The 15,849-nt window shown below is 33.8% G+C and overlaps 1 protein-coding gene across 2 annotated transcripts; it reads right to left on the reverse strand.

Moving 5' to 3' along the window:
• Positions 1 to 206: 206 nt before the first annotated feature.
• On the reverse strand, positions 207 to 15,849 carry FARS2_1 (Phenylalanyl-tRNA synthetase). 2 transcript variants are annotated; one of them, XM_051216910.1, is made up of 9 exons: positions 15,687 to 15,849; positions 14,384 to 14,467; positions 12,619 to 12,813; positions 10,259 to 10,591; positions 7,392 to 7,614; positions 5,699 to 5,875; positions 4,104 to 4,264; positions 1,527 to 1,697; positions 207 to 1,311 (listed from the first exon to the last, which is right to left on the reverse strand). In XM_051216910.1, the coding sequence occupies exons 2-9, from the start codon at positions 14,456 to 14,458 to the stop codon at positions 1,144 to 1,146; spliced, it is 1,503 nt and encodes a 500-aa protein (XP_051065541.1). In that variant the 5' UTR covers positions 14,459 to 14,467; positions 15,687 to 15,849; the 3' UTR covers positions 207 to 1,143. The 2 variants fall into 2 exon arrangements, with proteins under 2 accessions (XP_051065541.1, XP_051065540.1); XM_051216911.1 differs by lacking the exons at positions 5,699 to 5,875; positions 7,392 to 7,614; positions 10,259 to 10,591; ... (1 more) ...; positions 14,384 to 14,467; positions 15,687 to 15,849 and having other exon boundaries at positions 207 to 1,340; positions 1,383 to 1,697; positions 4,104 to 5,477.

Genomic DNA, 15,849 nt, shown 5'->3' on the forward strand with positions numbered 1-15,849 from the left:
CAAAATTGAATGATAGCTAGTGGGGGAATCCAAGACGCGCGTTTCGTCTTATTTAAAACTCGTCAACACGATGTACCTGTTTATAATTTATTTGCTTTGCTTAACTGAAAATAATACAGTAGGAAATGAGCTTCAAATAAAAATGTATATTTATAAATTAATTATTGTATTTTAATAATAAACAAGGACAAATTGACAAAATAACTAACAACTTCAATGTCTCACAAATAAGTATCTCATTTATTTCCCGATGAGATCCAATGTTTCAAGGTATTTATTACGATAATAAATAAAAAATTACACGTTATCTACCAAATATACTTTGTGTACTCAACTTTGAGTTACAAATTTAGTGTAAAAGTTAATGATATAGCATGATTATCTAGACTGAAGTCGGTGTAATGGGCTTTGAGCAGACGACATACTGGCTGAAAATCGATATTTCTTAACCATTAAACTACAGTTTCATATTAACAGGTTAATGATTCAATTTTATATGAACATCAAACACATTCTGGGAAAGTACCATGCGGATGTTCATACTGGGATGTGAAGGCTGTACGGTTCTATCCAAACGTCAATAATGAAATGCTTTGGTTTCATGTATTTCAAGTCCAACACTTAAGCTTAAGGCTTTCAAGCCTCATAACAAATTTGTTACCTGTAGGTAAGGTGAGTTGGAACGCGTAAGAAATGAATGGGGATCATATGTCTGTACCATTCGAACTCGTATCACTTTGTCTCATGATGAGACATTATCACTGAGCTTTTCAAGGCGCGACCGATCTTCCGTGAGACTGAAATATCGATACTGATGAAAACATATTGCTTCTGATGTCGAGTTACTTACACTAGTAGCCGTATTGCAACGCGGTCAACAGAGATTCATCACCAATAAGAGTGAACACAACATTGGTCAGTCGGTGATCAATGCATTTAATTATTTTTTTTCTTCGACAAAGAAAAAATATTGAACAAAAAACAAAATCTATCATTTGAAAAGTTGATTTTATGGAAGAACAAACGATATAAATATGCATGTAACAAGATGAAGAATATGTACACAAAGATATCAAGTAGGAAATGATGTTTGGAAATAGTGTATTCATGTTAATAACGGTTTGATATTTAGCAAGAAAAATATTATCGAATAGAAAGATTTAATTTTTCAGCTAAAACTTGAGCAATATTCTCATGTAATGGCCGAACGTCATCCACTGTCAAAGTTTTATGTTGATCTCGATAGATAAAACGATAGCAAAGACTTTGTTGTCCGGTTTTAAGATCATTGTATGAATCGACCAAACGAATCTACATGTAAGTGGAAAATGAAAATAATTCTGATGAAATATTAATAATTAGGAATCTAGCTACTCACTTACAATGTCAGTAGTATAAATTCTACGACAAATTTAACTAGTAGGCTAGGAATGTTGTCATTATGGGTTTAATCTGTACAGCCAGAGCTATAATTTTTATTTGTAAAACTGTTTAAGTGATTTGTAGGAAAAGTGATTCATCTTTACCTGTTCTATGAGATCACCAGCTTCGGAACGTACAATATCGAAAATATCCCGTTCAACTATCTTTATTCTATCTAATCCATCAGAATTGGAAGACAAAGATGATGATATTGATTGAGAGTTGTTTAACCAAAATGAAAGATCCAATACACATGGAGGAAATATACTGACTGGCTGATATAATATACAAGAACAAACAAAAATGACACATTGATAATAAGTACTGAAAAACTTTATTTTTTCGTCATAAATATGAAAATTTGTTCATACCAAGAGGTCAAAATCATATTCTATCATATTCATATTTTACAGGAGTTAAAAATCAACGCTGAAGTCAAATATAAGTTTGCGTAGGTCAGAATTAGGATACAGTTTCTGAATGATAGTTAATAATATTAATATTACCACTCAAATACTTACTACCTGAACCGAAGAATATGAACTGGATTGGAATCTAAGATTCAGTGGTTAAAATGCAAATAGACCTTAAGAAATAAACTACCGATCACAAGACTATTTTGTTATTTTCAAAGATACTTTGTCCCGTAAATTTTTAGCCAGATAATTAGTCTGATGAAAAATATTACTAATATTGATGTAAGAGCAAGAATGATAATGATTGGTTGTCTGCTTAGTCAGACATGTAGATGGTCTGATAGGTATCAGATGAGTTATATATATCCCCCATCCTTATTATTATTACTCACTTATTATTGATTGTTCATTATAGTTGGATTGTGTCGGGTTTTTGGTGTGGAAATATATTTACGTTCTAGTCAGGCTAATCACGTGTTCTTGATCTGAGTTGTGTTGAAGTCCTGTAGAATAGATACTGGGAGGGAATCTAGTGTATATATTTGTCTAAGGTAAATTAACGTCCCATACGTGTAAACGTGGAGACCCAACCGTTATAACATTAGACAAATTAAAACCGAGCGTTATAACAAATATACAAAACATTTTTAAATGATAAACACAATGAATCGTGATGCATGTCGATTGTATAACATGTTTCCGACAATTGATGTAAACATTCGCTTAATATTCGAATAATAGTATAGGTTGTGTCTTGTTACTGGGGTTCAGTACGTCCAATGATATTACAGATTTGGGAACGAAAACGATTGAGTTTCTCTTATACGATTGATTTTTGGCTTTTTTGATTTTGATAGAAAAAGCTTACAATATTTTATTCATGTTGCTATTTTAGGTCGATTTCTCTTCAGTATAACTTTCGACTATAGACTATTACAACTTTTAAAGTAAACAATACTGGTGCTTGTCATACTTCACTTACTATTATTAACAGGTTAAACTTTACATAATCTGACCGAAAAAAATAACTGAATGAATTTTTGAAGTATCATTACAACGATACTCATCATCTAACAATAAATAGCCTAAAGAACCAATTGTAATGAAGCTAGCCTAGTATTCTAAAGTTTGATCAATGATACTTGTCGAGCAGTAGGATTAACCTAGACTTGAGGTCTAAATAATCTTAACATCTAATGGCCTGGAGATGCACACGCCTTCTTCAATCTTCAGTTTCGAGTTGAGATAAGAGAATACAACAAATAAACTTATATTATTGTATTTCAGGCACATGTTATTTTTATTTTAAACACTCATTAGTTTGTATACATGAATTATGAAAGCACACAACGCACCCTCAAATAAGGAATTATACTTTATACAAATAATCATGTCATCAGCGGTAGAGAACAGGGTTAGAAAAAATGAATAATTAATTCGTAATAATAAGAGAACAATAAACTATACAACAATAGTTAATTGATCCGATGGAAGCTCACAATACAGGAAATACAGAAACACAATAATCCAGTTATCTCAATATGATAAAAGTATGAATAATAATAGTCTGTAAAATAGTTTTAACTTCCTTAATACTCTACTACAATAAAAACCATTTTGTAGTATTATGAGATAAACAAAACTATACACATAATAAATAGTTCTTAAGATTAAGTCTTTAATTCCCACTTCTACTCAGTGACTTGAAGACTATGAAGAGAAAAAAAACGCAATCAAAACACACATGTCATTAGTAAAGATTTATAACTTCATGTCATTGTTATTTAGGATTATAATTGATCAGTTTCTGTTGCTATAAAATGTATCCTAAGTGGATTGGTTTCATATAGTGTTCTGTCACAAATTTCATTATATTTGATATGTATCTAGAAGTTGAATACAGGAAGCGAATTTCATCCCATTTAGACAACACGTTTGAAACGAAAGGTTTTGGGTTCAAGTCTCATTGTAAACACCAATAAAGAGATGTAGGTACATCCAGTAGATGAGTCCCGAATAGTATGAAACGTATGTTCAAGGTTTTAAAGCTACTCGCATAAGAATTATATTTAAACACATGTCATCAGATGTGTCCAGAAGAAACGGATATGATAACCCAATTATTTTTAGTCTCTCACGAATCTAGGTTAATAATCCATGACAAATTTTATTTACCAATTAAATTAATCTCCACAAAACTGCTCAATAATTAAACTTAATAAGCCAAACAACTACATTAAAAACTTTAGAAAAGCGACTATCTACCTTATATTTGATTGGTGCATGAATATCATCAGTTATAAACTGATTCAAAAATCCTTCATCTTTTGACCAAAATAATCGAATATCTGGTATTTCGTATAACTGCATAGCCCAACGTTCTAAACCAAGACCAAAAGCATAACCAACTTTATTAGGTATTCCAGCTTTCGAATAAGAAAAAAAGACAAATAAAGATCAACAAACTGTCGAACAGGAAACAATAAAAATGTAGTATTCGACACCAGCATTTCGTGTTATATATGCGTTATCTTATATTTAGAACAGATGCAATGTGGCTAGTAGTGGAATCTAGAAAGTGTATTTTATCCAATCGTAAATTAAACTAAAATTCATATTCATTGCATAAATGAGTAGCCAAGTAAATAACCCACTGCCATTTGAACCAAAAGATACTGGGTTCGAATCCCGGAGTGGATATCAACTCTGAGATGCATATAAGTTCGGCTGAAAGACCCAAAAAGGAGAAAATGGGCATCCTGGATTCCATTGTTAGCCATGCCCCATCTATTTTAGTATAAACTTGTCATACTGGCTATATCGAGGCAATCAGCACAGAATGAACATACTCCAATAAAGACCAGTTAAAATTCAGTCAAAATATCAACAACGGGATAATTCAAAAACCATTACAAATTGGATTAAGTGGGTTACTTTTTTTCACAATAATCAGTCGTTTGTGATCCATTGGTGTCATTTGTCTCTTTTTTACAGACAAAGCATGCACAAAATACATGGAAATGAGTCGGTTGTAAAAAAACCCTTTAAATCTTGCTGAGTTTAAATCCAATTGGTATTGTTTACTTGAATCGTCCCATTGATGTTTAGGATTGCAATTGATCAGTCTCTTATCGGCATATATGCATACTGTATATATTGCCTTGATATTGCCTTAATTCACAAACATTCTAAGCAAAGACGGATAGTGGCCAGCAGTGAAATCCAGGACGCGCATTTCGTCCTAATGGGGACTCGTCAGCTGGATGTGCCTGCATCTCAAAGTTGATGTTCACTCTGGGATTTGAACTTAGTGCCATTCGCTTCAAACACCATCGCGTTATCCACTTAGCTATTGAGTCCTGATAGTCACTTGCTTGTGCAATGAGATGAAGTTTGAACTGATTTCTTAGCTGCGAGAGCTAAAATCTCGCCACTCTCTATAATGACATTTACTTTTGTTTCGTTGATTCACTTAGATTTTAATATCATTTTGTCCTAAATCTTAGATGATCAATTTAAAAACTACTTATCCAGTTTGGTTATAAAGCAAAACTAATCTTTCATTTCTGATTAATTGAATGTTTTAATAATGATTAAATTGCTATCCAATTAGGTCAGCATAATTTGTAGTTTATTTTCCGATCTTTACATTTTTAAATGAGTAACACAGAAGAACATAATGAAGTATTAAACTAGGATGGATTATTGATATAATAAAAATCAGCATTTTTTAAAAAGGATATTTTTAGTTGAGTTTACACAATAATGAAAGCTTCATAATTAAACCAACTAGCTCAAAGAATATAATACCTGATTTAAAAAAATACTATGATCCAGTAATTTAATGAACAAACACTTACAACGTTCTAGTAATTCTTGTCGCATTATACCACATCCCAACATTTCAGTCCATTCTTCAGGCTTTTCACTATCAGAATCGTCATCATAGTTAGAGTAGCCAGAATTTGTTTTGATTTCTAATTCCCATGATGGATGGGTAAATGGGAAGTAAGCACTAACCCAACGTAGTTGTATGTCTGTGATTAATAATCAGGCAACACCAATAAGAAAATACTGAAACTGGGGAAGAGAATTGCTCATAAATCTGTATTATTATGAAAACTCATAACTAATGAACATTACTAAATGGAGCATTTCACTGAACGAAGAAGCATAAAGATTAACATACGAACAAATTAACAATGGCTTCATAGAATATGATATGACGATCAAGAGATTATAATCACCGCCACTATATATTACTAAATCGAAGAGTCACAATTTGTTGACGCTCTGGATGGAGCTTGTATATTGAGAAAACCCAATAAGGCTATAATGGTAAAGAAATTTATTTCTTGAAGACCTAACACGTCAAGCAGGTGGGTTGGATAGCAATAAAAACCAAAAGCAACAAATTTAAGGTTGGATAGAGAAATTTATTTGTTAACTTTACTGGAGTGAGATAAGAGTAAAATGTCGCCCTCATGGATAACCAGAATATACAGAGGTGCTCCCTTCTTATCAATGAATTCGGATTGGAAGAACATCTGGCTTGAAAATAAAGCACTTCCATTTTCCTCAACTATTTTTAATACCAGTGATAAACCATGAAAACTTTTCAGAAAAAGGTTGTGGACGACGAAGGACCTAGAGAGAAACTGTAGCGTTTTAAAGTCAATATATCTTATATTGGCGAGAGAGCAAATTAACAAAATGAACATCAGAGGAGAAATAATACCAAGTGTAATGTAAAGCTAAACACGATAAATATAGTTTAAAAGGTATAACGGAAAGAATGGGATGGTAACAATCTCAAGAATCAAAGAAGGACAAAGAATGAATGCAAATGTAGCAAATTTTGATCCATTTCTTTCAATAGCTCGAGCAATGCATTGCAACTATGGCGTGTGCCTTAACTAGGGAGTCTGAGTCTCTACCATACAGCTGACACCACTGGCCAATAATTTCATAAACTGATGTCATATTTTAATTTGGTTGAGATTATCTTTATCACGGATTAGTTCTATGCTAGACAGTATTGAGTTACAGTAAAGGATGGTTAGGCATGAAAAACATATATTTAAACAATTTCAGTAAATAAAGACTTACAGTTGTATGCAATAATTTACCATCAGTTTTGTCTAGTACCTCAAACCTAATAACTATGTGGTCCCATCATATGTAAGTAATGCTTCAAAGACAAGTATGACCAGATTTTACGGTCAAACGTCAGTACAGAAATGACTGCTGCCCAGTATACTTTTCCTCTCTGATGGGAACTTGCCTCAAAAGTGCTTTAGTTTGGTGAGAGTCAAATGGAATTTCTGTATCGGCTAGTAATTCATCGGAGACGGTGAGGTTTTGAGTCAGAACAATATTCCCAGTAGCTATTGATAAAAAACTGGGTGGTCCTCTTGACCTGCCCCCTTCATATGTATCCTTTAATAATGGACGAGAAGAAATATAAAGTGGGAAATAAACTCATAAACAGTAACAATTGTTAGCATTATGCACCAAAATACAAATAGTAAATAGATAGAATTATAATAATACCTGGGCCAAACAAAAATTTAGCCATTTCCTGTAGGAGGGTTTTCAATTCAAATTCTAGTAGCATTTTAGTCTCTGTCGTATGACTAATTTGTCTGTCAGGCGGAAGCATATATGATGGAAAAACCTTGAATGGATGAACATCTGGTTCACTATATGGTGAAGACGATGGGATGTCTTCAAACAGCCGAAAACATTGAAAAGGATCAGTAGCATTTCTAAATAACTACAAAAAGGAATAATATAACTACATAATACACATGATTTCGAATTACTAATTAAAAAATTCTTACAGTTAAGATGTAAAAACTAAATACTGAATCGATCTCAATCAATAATTGATGCCCCTAGTTGTGAATTATATGAGAAACAAACGACTTTGATCCTAGCCAGAGAGTGGTCAATGATAGACTTGACAATCTAGTATGTCGTTCTTTCACATTCCGTCACCACTTCACTTTTTCCAACTAGTTCCATCCTCAACAAATAATGTACGATATGAGGTTCACTCAGACAACATTCTTGGCACATGTTCAAGCCGCCGAAGTCAGTGTTTTGACATAATGACACCAATTTAATAATCGTCAATGTGACTGGACACGCGTTACCGAAACTTCGTATTACTAACATGGGTTTTCTATTGAATGTTAATAACCCCCAGGAGACAACGATGATCAAACACAGGAAGTTCCTTAACATCAATTGGTTACTCCTAATCTTAGTCAATATTGATTGAGATTGGAACGCTTGTCTGAATAATACGGTGAAAAGTAAACACAACTTGACAACTGAAAATATGCTGAAATCGAGTTGGTCTCTTCATTTTGTGGGTTGGCTAATTAAACAGAGTTCCAAACCAGGATAACGACAGTTAATTATTTAAAATCTTTAGTGGTAAAAACTGCCTGTCCAAACAGTATAGCATAACAGTCGAACAGCTACTGAACTATTTCACTGCTGAAGAGTCCCATGCTAGGACGAAATAGCCGTCTAGTGCTTCCAGGTTTTCAACGGTGGTCTAAAATTGATTGATTCATGACATCGATCATTTAATTTAACTAATAACATATGATTTGAGTAAACATGGCAAAATGATGCAAATACATAAAGACAGTGAAGATGGTATTGTGGTGTATGCTACTTATGCCGACATATATAAGTAGTATGTAGCACCAATTGGAAATAAAATGCCTACCAGCAGAAGATTAAATTGAAGAGAACAGGAAGGGAACTGGAGAGCAATTGTAATAAGAATCATGAATCACGTACAAGACAGCTGAAGGAAGATGCGCAAATAATGTATTTAACGTATGGTTTCCATATTTTACGAAAGCACTGTAATTCTACACTAAACAATAAATTGGTTTTCCCTACTAAGTCTTCGTTTACTATAGAATGAATGAATGCAACTATCTACTCAACTATAATGTAATACATTATTATTTGTAAGAATGTGAATTGTCTCATTGTTAATATTCAAGTCTAAATTTTGATCGGTCTTTCGTGAAATATAGTTATTTTATTAGAATGTTTTATAGAATAACTGGACTGGATCGATAACGTACATTTCATTTTACTTGGGACTTATTATCTGGATTTACCTGTGTCCCCGGTATTGATGTTTATACTCGGACTCGAATTCGGTACTTTTCATTTCATACGCACTGACCTATTGAGTACAGAAAACCACCTATTTGTTCAATAAGTATGATATTTACATCATTATTAACAAGGATTTGAATTATCCCAGCTAACGGAATACTCCTCCTGAATTTCACTACTAACAAAAATTCTTCTGTTCTATAGTGGTGAAATAGTTTGTAAGAAATACACTGTGTGAAAGGGAAAATTGTTTTTCGGTTTTTAGAATTTACAAATTCTTACTTCCTTAAAGTTTCAATAAAGTAAAGGCCTATAGTTTCTCAAAGTTCAAAATATGCTACTGTTTATTAGATCGATTTCACCATTGAACTAGCCGAATCATGGGGGATGTTTGCTTTTGACAGATCTTGTGTGTGCACTGGTGTTCTAAATGAAATAGGATTCAGTTATCCATAGGTTTTAGAAAAAAATGTAATCTATTAGGATAATAACCTGTTATAATGACCTCCGACAACTGCCAGCAAATACTACACACAGGTGAGATGTAGGCTGAGCCCATTATATAAACAAGTGCACAGTCCTAACGTGTTGTTTAGAATCTCTTAAATCACTTAAGTTTTGAGGATGCTGGATCCTCATGTGTAACTCAGGGTAAGAAAACCAATATCACTTTAAGACAAATTTCCGTTACATTAATTTACTCAGTGTAAATACTGTTCATTTTAATCGATGGATAACTGATTATCTTAAATAAACTTTGAATCTTACTGGGTCTTGGCTGACAAAACTTTGTACGGCAACTGGAATTCTCACTCTGGTTAGTGGGTTACGTGAAAAGAGAATAGGAATAATCTCGTTCACCGTGTTGAAGTTAGACTTAAGAAACAGCAAGTTAGTGCATTAACATATCATTAAGTTTTACCAAGGAGAAGATTTTGGTAATGTTATATTTCCTGAGCTGGACAGTTTATAGTTGAGAAGCTTTTATTGTCATTTTATCACTAGAGGATGAGTTAGACTTAATTAAGAGGCTTTGGCTAATTGAAACATTAATCAGTGACAAATACCGAGTAGTGGGGTAGTTTAATTGTTGAAACAAACGACTTTCAACCATAAGTTCCAGATTAAAACCTCACCACAGCTATTTATCGTGGCCAACTAGTATCACTAACCTTCATATCAAAAGTGTGACTGGAAGCTAGTTACACTAACAATTAACTATTTTCATGAGATGTCACAAAATGAAGGCATTGAGGAAAAACCCTTACTTCATCCGATGTAAACAGTCGAACACCTTCTAACTGATGAAAGACAGGATAATGCAGTGAATCAATATCGTCACGTCGATAAACATCACCAGCAACAAGAAAAGCATTTAAACCGGAATTGATTAAATCTAATTGATGCGCTGATGTATGACTACGTAATACAGTTGTTTCATTTAAATAATATGTATCTGTACGCAATCGACTTGGATGATCTGGTGGAATAAATAAACTGTCGAAGTTTTTTCGTACTGTTACCACTGGTGATAGATGATCATATAGGCTGAATAGTGGTGTACCACCTTGATTATTATTGCACACATGACGAACATGACGCTAGTTGATCAAAAATGACGAAGGAGAAAAAGAAGACAAGTGTATATGTTAGGCAAACTTAACAAAAAACTGACTGCACAACTGAATCATTTATTTAGTGTAAATAGATAGTCAGGAAAAAACTAAGATTGATCAGACTAGGGTATGACCAAAAAAATTGTGAAGCCATTGACTGTTAACAATAGAGTCTAAAAAGCTGGAAAGAGATAGATAGAATCAATTGAAGCCAATTAAAACATCACATTTCTACGCCTGTTTATAGTTTATTTTATTCAAATTACTTTACTTGTTCAGTTTACTTTTTTTCGAAATCTTGTTAAATCTCTGCTTCGGTACTGTTGTAAGAAGGGAAAACTTAAACAAAATAAATTTTTCATTGTCTTCGTATAAGTACATTCTATATTATTCTACTTATATGAGCAATGACAACATATGTTACGTGGACCTCAACAAGGTAGTCTGCATCTACCTACATGGCGCAGTCCAATAGTCAAGGACTTAGTGGACTGGTGATACCTCTTTGTTTGGTTGCCCCAACTTTCTTACAACCTACTTTTGCACTAGCACGTATTACCCGTTGAAGTAGTTGGTTATCGAGAGCGTAGGACCTATGAACAAATAAGCACTAACCTAGCTTACCATACTAAACTAGTATAAATTCTAACAAAGAAACTGGACCGATGGTGATATTATTGAGGGTAATCAGATATAAAGCGTGTAGTTAGAAAAGAAGGAATAAAAAGTGTGGGATAAGATTAGACCTATCGATTTGGAAGAAAACACATTCGTGGCACTGTGGTCGTTTTTGAACCATGTAACCCGTTTTTCAGATGCCAAATACGATAGTCATATGGACCTACCTTTGGCAGGAAGTCTACACATATATATCTAAGGGTAACAATTGACGACTTGATGAAGTGATGTAATTTTGGCTCACCAACCTTACTTATGACCTACTACTGTCCCTATTCTACTTGATGAACCTAAGTATTTTAAGTAAAATGATAGGTGTAGTTGTTGAAAGGTTTTTAAAATGTACACCACATTATAATAGGCTATGTACAACGATTGAGAACTATAGTTCAAACGGTTTGACAGTAAGCATGATTTAAAACCAAAAATTATCTAGTTAATTTGAAGAGAGACAAAAAGCAAGAATATGGGAGCTAAATGTAATTCCATAAGATTGGCTGCAAAAACTGGCTAGTTAATTAGAAGGGTTGGAAATTCTTTTGTGAAAACCATGGAGAAATGTGTCGGAGTAATATTGTCTAAAATATTACCATTCACAGTCAATCGACGCTTGGTTGGAGCTCGTAAGTAACAAACGCAGGTAAAACCATGCTAGTTTCAGACCTGGATGTGATCTGTAGATTAAATGTTCATTGTTTGTCGGGTTTTTAAATACAATGATAATTACTGACACTCAACTAAGGTTGTACCTCTTGACTTTAGAACCGTATTTGACGCAAGTGATCAGCAGGTTTTGTGGCAGTAGCTACGATAAACGGTGTATCCTACAAGTAGATTGACATATAAACTTGGAGTGCCCAATAGAAAATTGTAGCGAACAATTGGGGGAAGGTATATTGAACTAAAATACGAGTAAAAACTACACAGGTTTCTGAAAAACAACGTATAATGATGCAAATCAACCGATAATGGCTGTAGGTATGAATCCGGTATGCTATTTCTCGAAGATATACAGTAGTAGTAAAAGATTTATTTTGATAAACTTACTCTAAAATGTATACTGCCCCACAAATGCCCTAGTAAAGCCGAGAGTGGGGAGAGTCAGCTCTCTTTCTCTCTTGAAATGCTCTTACGTGGCCACGTGCATACAACCACTGCCAGGGACGTCCTACTCACTGTCTTCTCGCGGCGAGGGTATTGTTTACGAAATTGAGAGGACGAAAAGCGAGTGTCTGGCGCTTTATATATATATATATATATATATATATATATATATATATATATTACTGGAGACAACATATGTAGCAATTTTCAACATAGAACATTATACTTACCTTAAACATGAAGTCCACGATACGTTGTTTAATCAAATTTAAAGGATGATGTTGTTGGTTATGCAGTGACCTTTTTGTAAGTTCAATCATATGGGGAGTTAAGTTATACCAAGAATCTTTGACAGTAGAATGTCCACCAATAGAAACCCAACTAGAGGTTGGATTTTCAGCAGTTGGTTGTAAACTTTGTTTAGTCTATTAGGAAAAGTACAGTAATGATTAAAGTAGGAAGTAAAACTTTACACTTACACAATTGTTGTAGAAATATATGATTTTAGAAAGTGATGGGTGAACATTGTTAGTCTAGCCAAAGACAATCAACGTTAGTACTGTCGTGTTTTGATTGCTTGATTGAATGAAAAGTGAAAAGAGCTTGAATTCGCTATTTTGTGAGGACGATATCACGTAGCTAAAGTTAAGATTGATCTTAACGAGCTTTAGTGACCAGTACCAAAGTTTAAGAAGACTTAAATTCGAGGCATTACATTGATAATCTATACTTACTTAACAATAACAACGTGGGGGGTAGTTTAGTGATTAAAGCATTCAGCTTTACCAAGTAGGGCAAAAGTTTGAGTTCTGGCTCACCTACTTTGGATGTGTAGGGGATTTTCGAAGCAGAGAGAGGATTTCCCTCTCCCTTCACCATACCAACAGATTTCAAGGCAATGATTTCGACTAAAGTCACAGAGTACTTTGAAAGACTACTCAACTGTTACATTGTCACGGTAACTTCAACCAAATCATCTTATACATTTTGGCTGGTGACTACTTTTAAAACATGTCAGCCAACCCACAAGACCCCCTTAATTTCTGGTTAGAAAAGTGAACGGACTGATTGAAAGGACTTGTAATCTAAGAGATGCTTCATCGCTTTAGTGAGGATTATTGTACACAAAAGTGAACTACGTAAAACACATCATAATTACTGGAGTATAAGCTTATATTCAAAGCCATTAATAATACTAATAAAATATTCACTCCCGACATACCCCTGAGAGTCTGAACTGTAAAGGACATTCAACTTGGCGTGGAGACTATAAGGTTGCATTGGTCGTTTATAAACTCTCCACTAAGCTTTATATCGCTTTTTTTCTGGATTTACGAACTAACTATATGATATTTTTTCCGCTAAATATTCACACAATATCGATTTTTTGTGACACATTTCTTAGTCCACTATTGTACCGAGTTTTCCTTGTGGTGATAAACAAAATCTTACTCTGAATGATCCCATTTTAAAGAATGTGGCTTTAGTTGGGATATGGCTCGATTATTTAGACATCATAACAAATAGATAGTACCCGAAAATATGGGAGACGTCACTTCCATTCGTTGACATGTTATCTTAGGCAACACCATACATGAAGTTCCCGGCACACTAAGGTGCTTCTGCATTCAACCTAGTATGTGGTGCATATGTATCTGGTGCCCTTTCGTACCACTATTTATGTGTTCAAATAAATTAGTAAATAATATTCAACCTAGTGCATATCACACTTTAAGCGACCGAATTTCCAATAATGTAGCTTCACTATATTGGCGTGATAGACAAAAATCTGTGCAAAATGACAGCTACAAAAAAAATGAATAAACTTCTGTGATGTCTGGTGGTCAATCTATTAGTAATGTCTTGTAATGGAAACTTAGTTTACGGAAACACTCATTAACGACGAGAGATTCGAAATATATGAATATGGTTCGAAAAGAATATATGTACAAAATAATAAGTACTTTTAACATTACTACAGTCAATATAGCTTACACTAAGTAGTCTATGGGGTTGTACACATGAACTGCGAAACAAACGAAAATAACATGAACACAAATTCAAGCGCATCAGCCTTTCCTAAAAGTAAACGGATGTGTATAAGAATATTAGGATAACATAAAGGACAATAAATAAGTTGGTTCATATAAACAGGAATAAATATCAAGTCACAGGATAGTGAAAGTCACATAGTTTCCATTGTCAAACTCTGAACTATATTTGTGGAAAATATGAAGACTATCCTCACTGTCCAAAACTATACATACCGCTTGTCTAAAAGGATGTTAAATACACTTCATTCAAAATTTAAGTGACTAATAATCACGAATGCATATAGGTGGACAACTAGAGCAGCGATCTTTAAGATAATGTTGGTTCGACCGCTTATCTGTAATCATAGTTGGGGCTCAACAGTATATGATGCAACCAACTTTTTTGGTTTGAACTAGTGAGTGAACAAATAAGTAATGTACTTTGGTCCAAAAACAAGACTCACATGAAGATGAACACAATGATATGAAGCAGAAACATTCCTTGAAAAAGTCGCAGTAATGCCATCTTTTTTGACGAACATGGATCAACAGCTTGACATCAGTTCTGAACCTGTTTCCTTTAAGTGCACTGTTAACAGATGTGAAGTAAGTAAAGTGCTTTGGCGTCAGTTAGTGTATTTTGTGAAGTCAGAACACATTTATTTACAATCTCCCAATTATTGGGAAAATTTCGTCAGTTTTGGGGAAGCCACAATAGAAAATTTTTAGGAAATGCAACAAACTCGAAAATACGAATTTTCATGAGTTTGAGGGAAAACCCGCAATTCCTAATAATTTTCATGCAATTGGGAGATTGGATTTATTTGCAAAAAAAACACGTGACTAGAAGTTTTTCATTGGGACTTTCGAAATGACAGGAATCCAATCACATACGATTTCTGATTGGGAGGAATTTTATACAAGTGTATGAAATTCGATATTGGGGAAAACTCAGATTTTCCCCAAAGCTTTTGAGGATTTCGCAAAATAACTCGAAATTTTAGAAAATCCCAAAACTAGGAAAATATCCTGGGTTTTTGTCGCATTTACTTAAAATATTATGTAGTGCCTTTCACGAAATTTTCCCAAAACTGATAAAAAATCTCCCCTGACATCCAAAGATTGAAATTTCAATATTAATATTGTGTCCAGATTACTGACGACATAAAAACTGATAATGTAATGGCTGTAGCTGATATTCGTGTGTAATATTTCCAGTCTTTTGTGGGAAAAACCTTGTCTCCCCAAAAATCCCGTACACTCACCCAAATCTTGAGGATGTGATTTATGTGAACAGTAACTCTGTAGTTGAATATCCGCTGAAAGACTATCCTCAAATAGTTCAAGTGGTTTTTAGATGGAATAGAAAAAGCTTTTGCTTAATGGGCTTCCGTATCTAGTAGCAGCGGATCACCAACACGTCCAGAC

Source organism: Schistosoma haematobium, chromosome 6 (assembly GCF_000699445.3).
Source record: "Schistosoma haematobium chromosome 6, whole genome shotgun sequence".
Lineage (NCBI taxonomy): Eukaryota > Metazoa > Platyhelminthes > Trematoda > Strigeidida > Schistosomatidae > Schistosoma > Schistosoma haematobium.

Excerpts from the sequence above, each read along its gene's own strand:
- FARS2_1 (XM_051216910.1), bottom strand. The coding sequence starts at position 14,458 with ATGCGCTTGAATTTGTGTTCATGTTATTTTCGTTTGTTTCGCAGTTCA. Across the intron at positions 1,698-4,103 it reads ATGCACCAATCAAATATAAG|CCAGTCAGTATATTTCCTCC; the intron begins GTAGATAGTCGC and ends ATATTATATCAG. Across the intron at positions 1,312-1,526 it reads CTGGTGATCTCATAGAACAG|ATTCGTTTGGTCGATTCATA; the intron begins GTAAAGATGAAT and ends ACTTACATGTAG.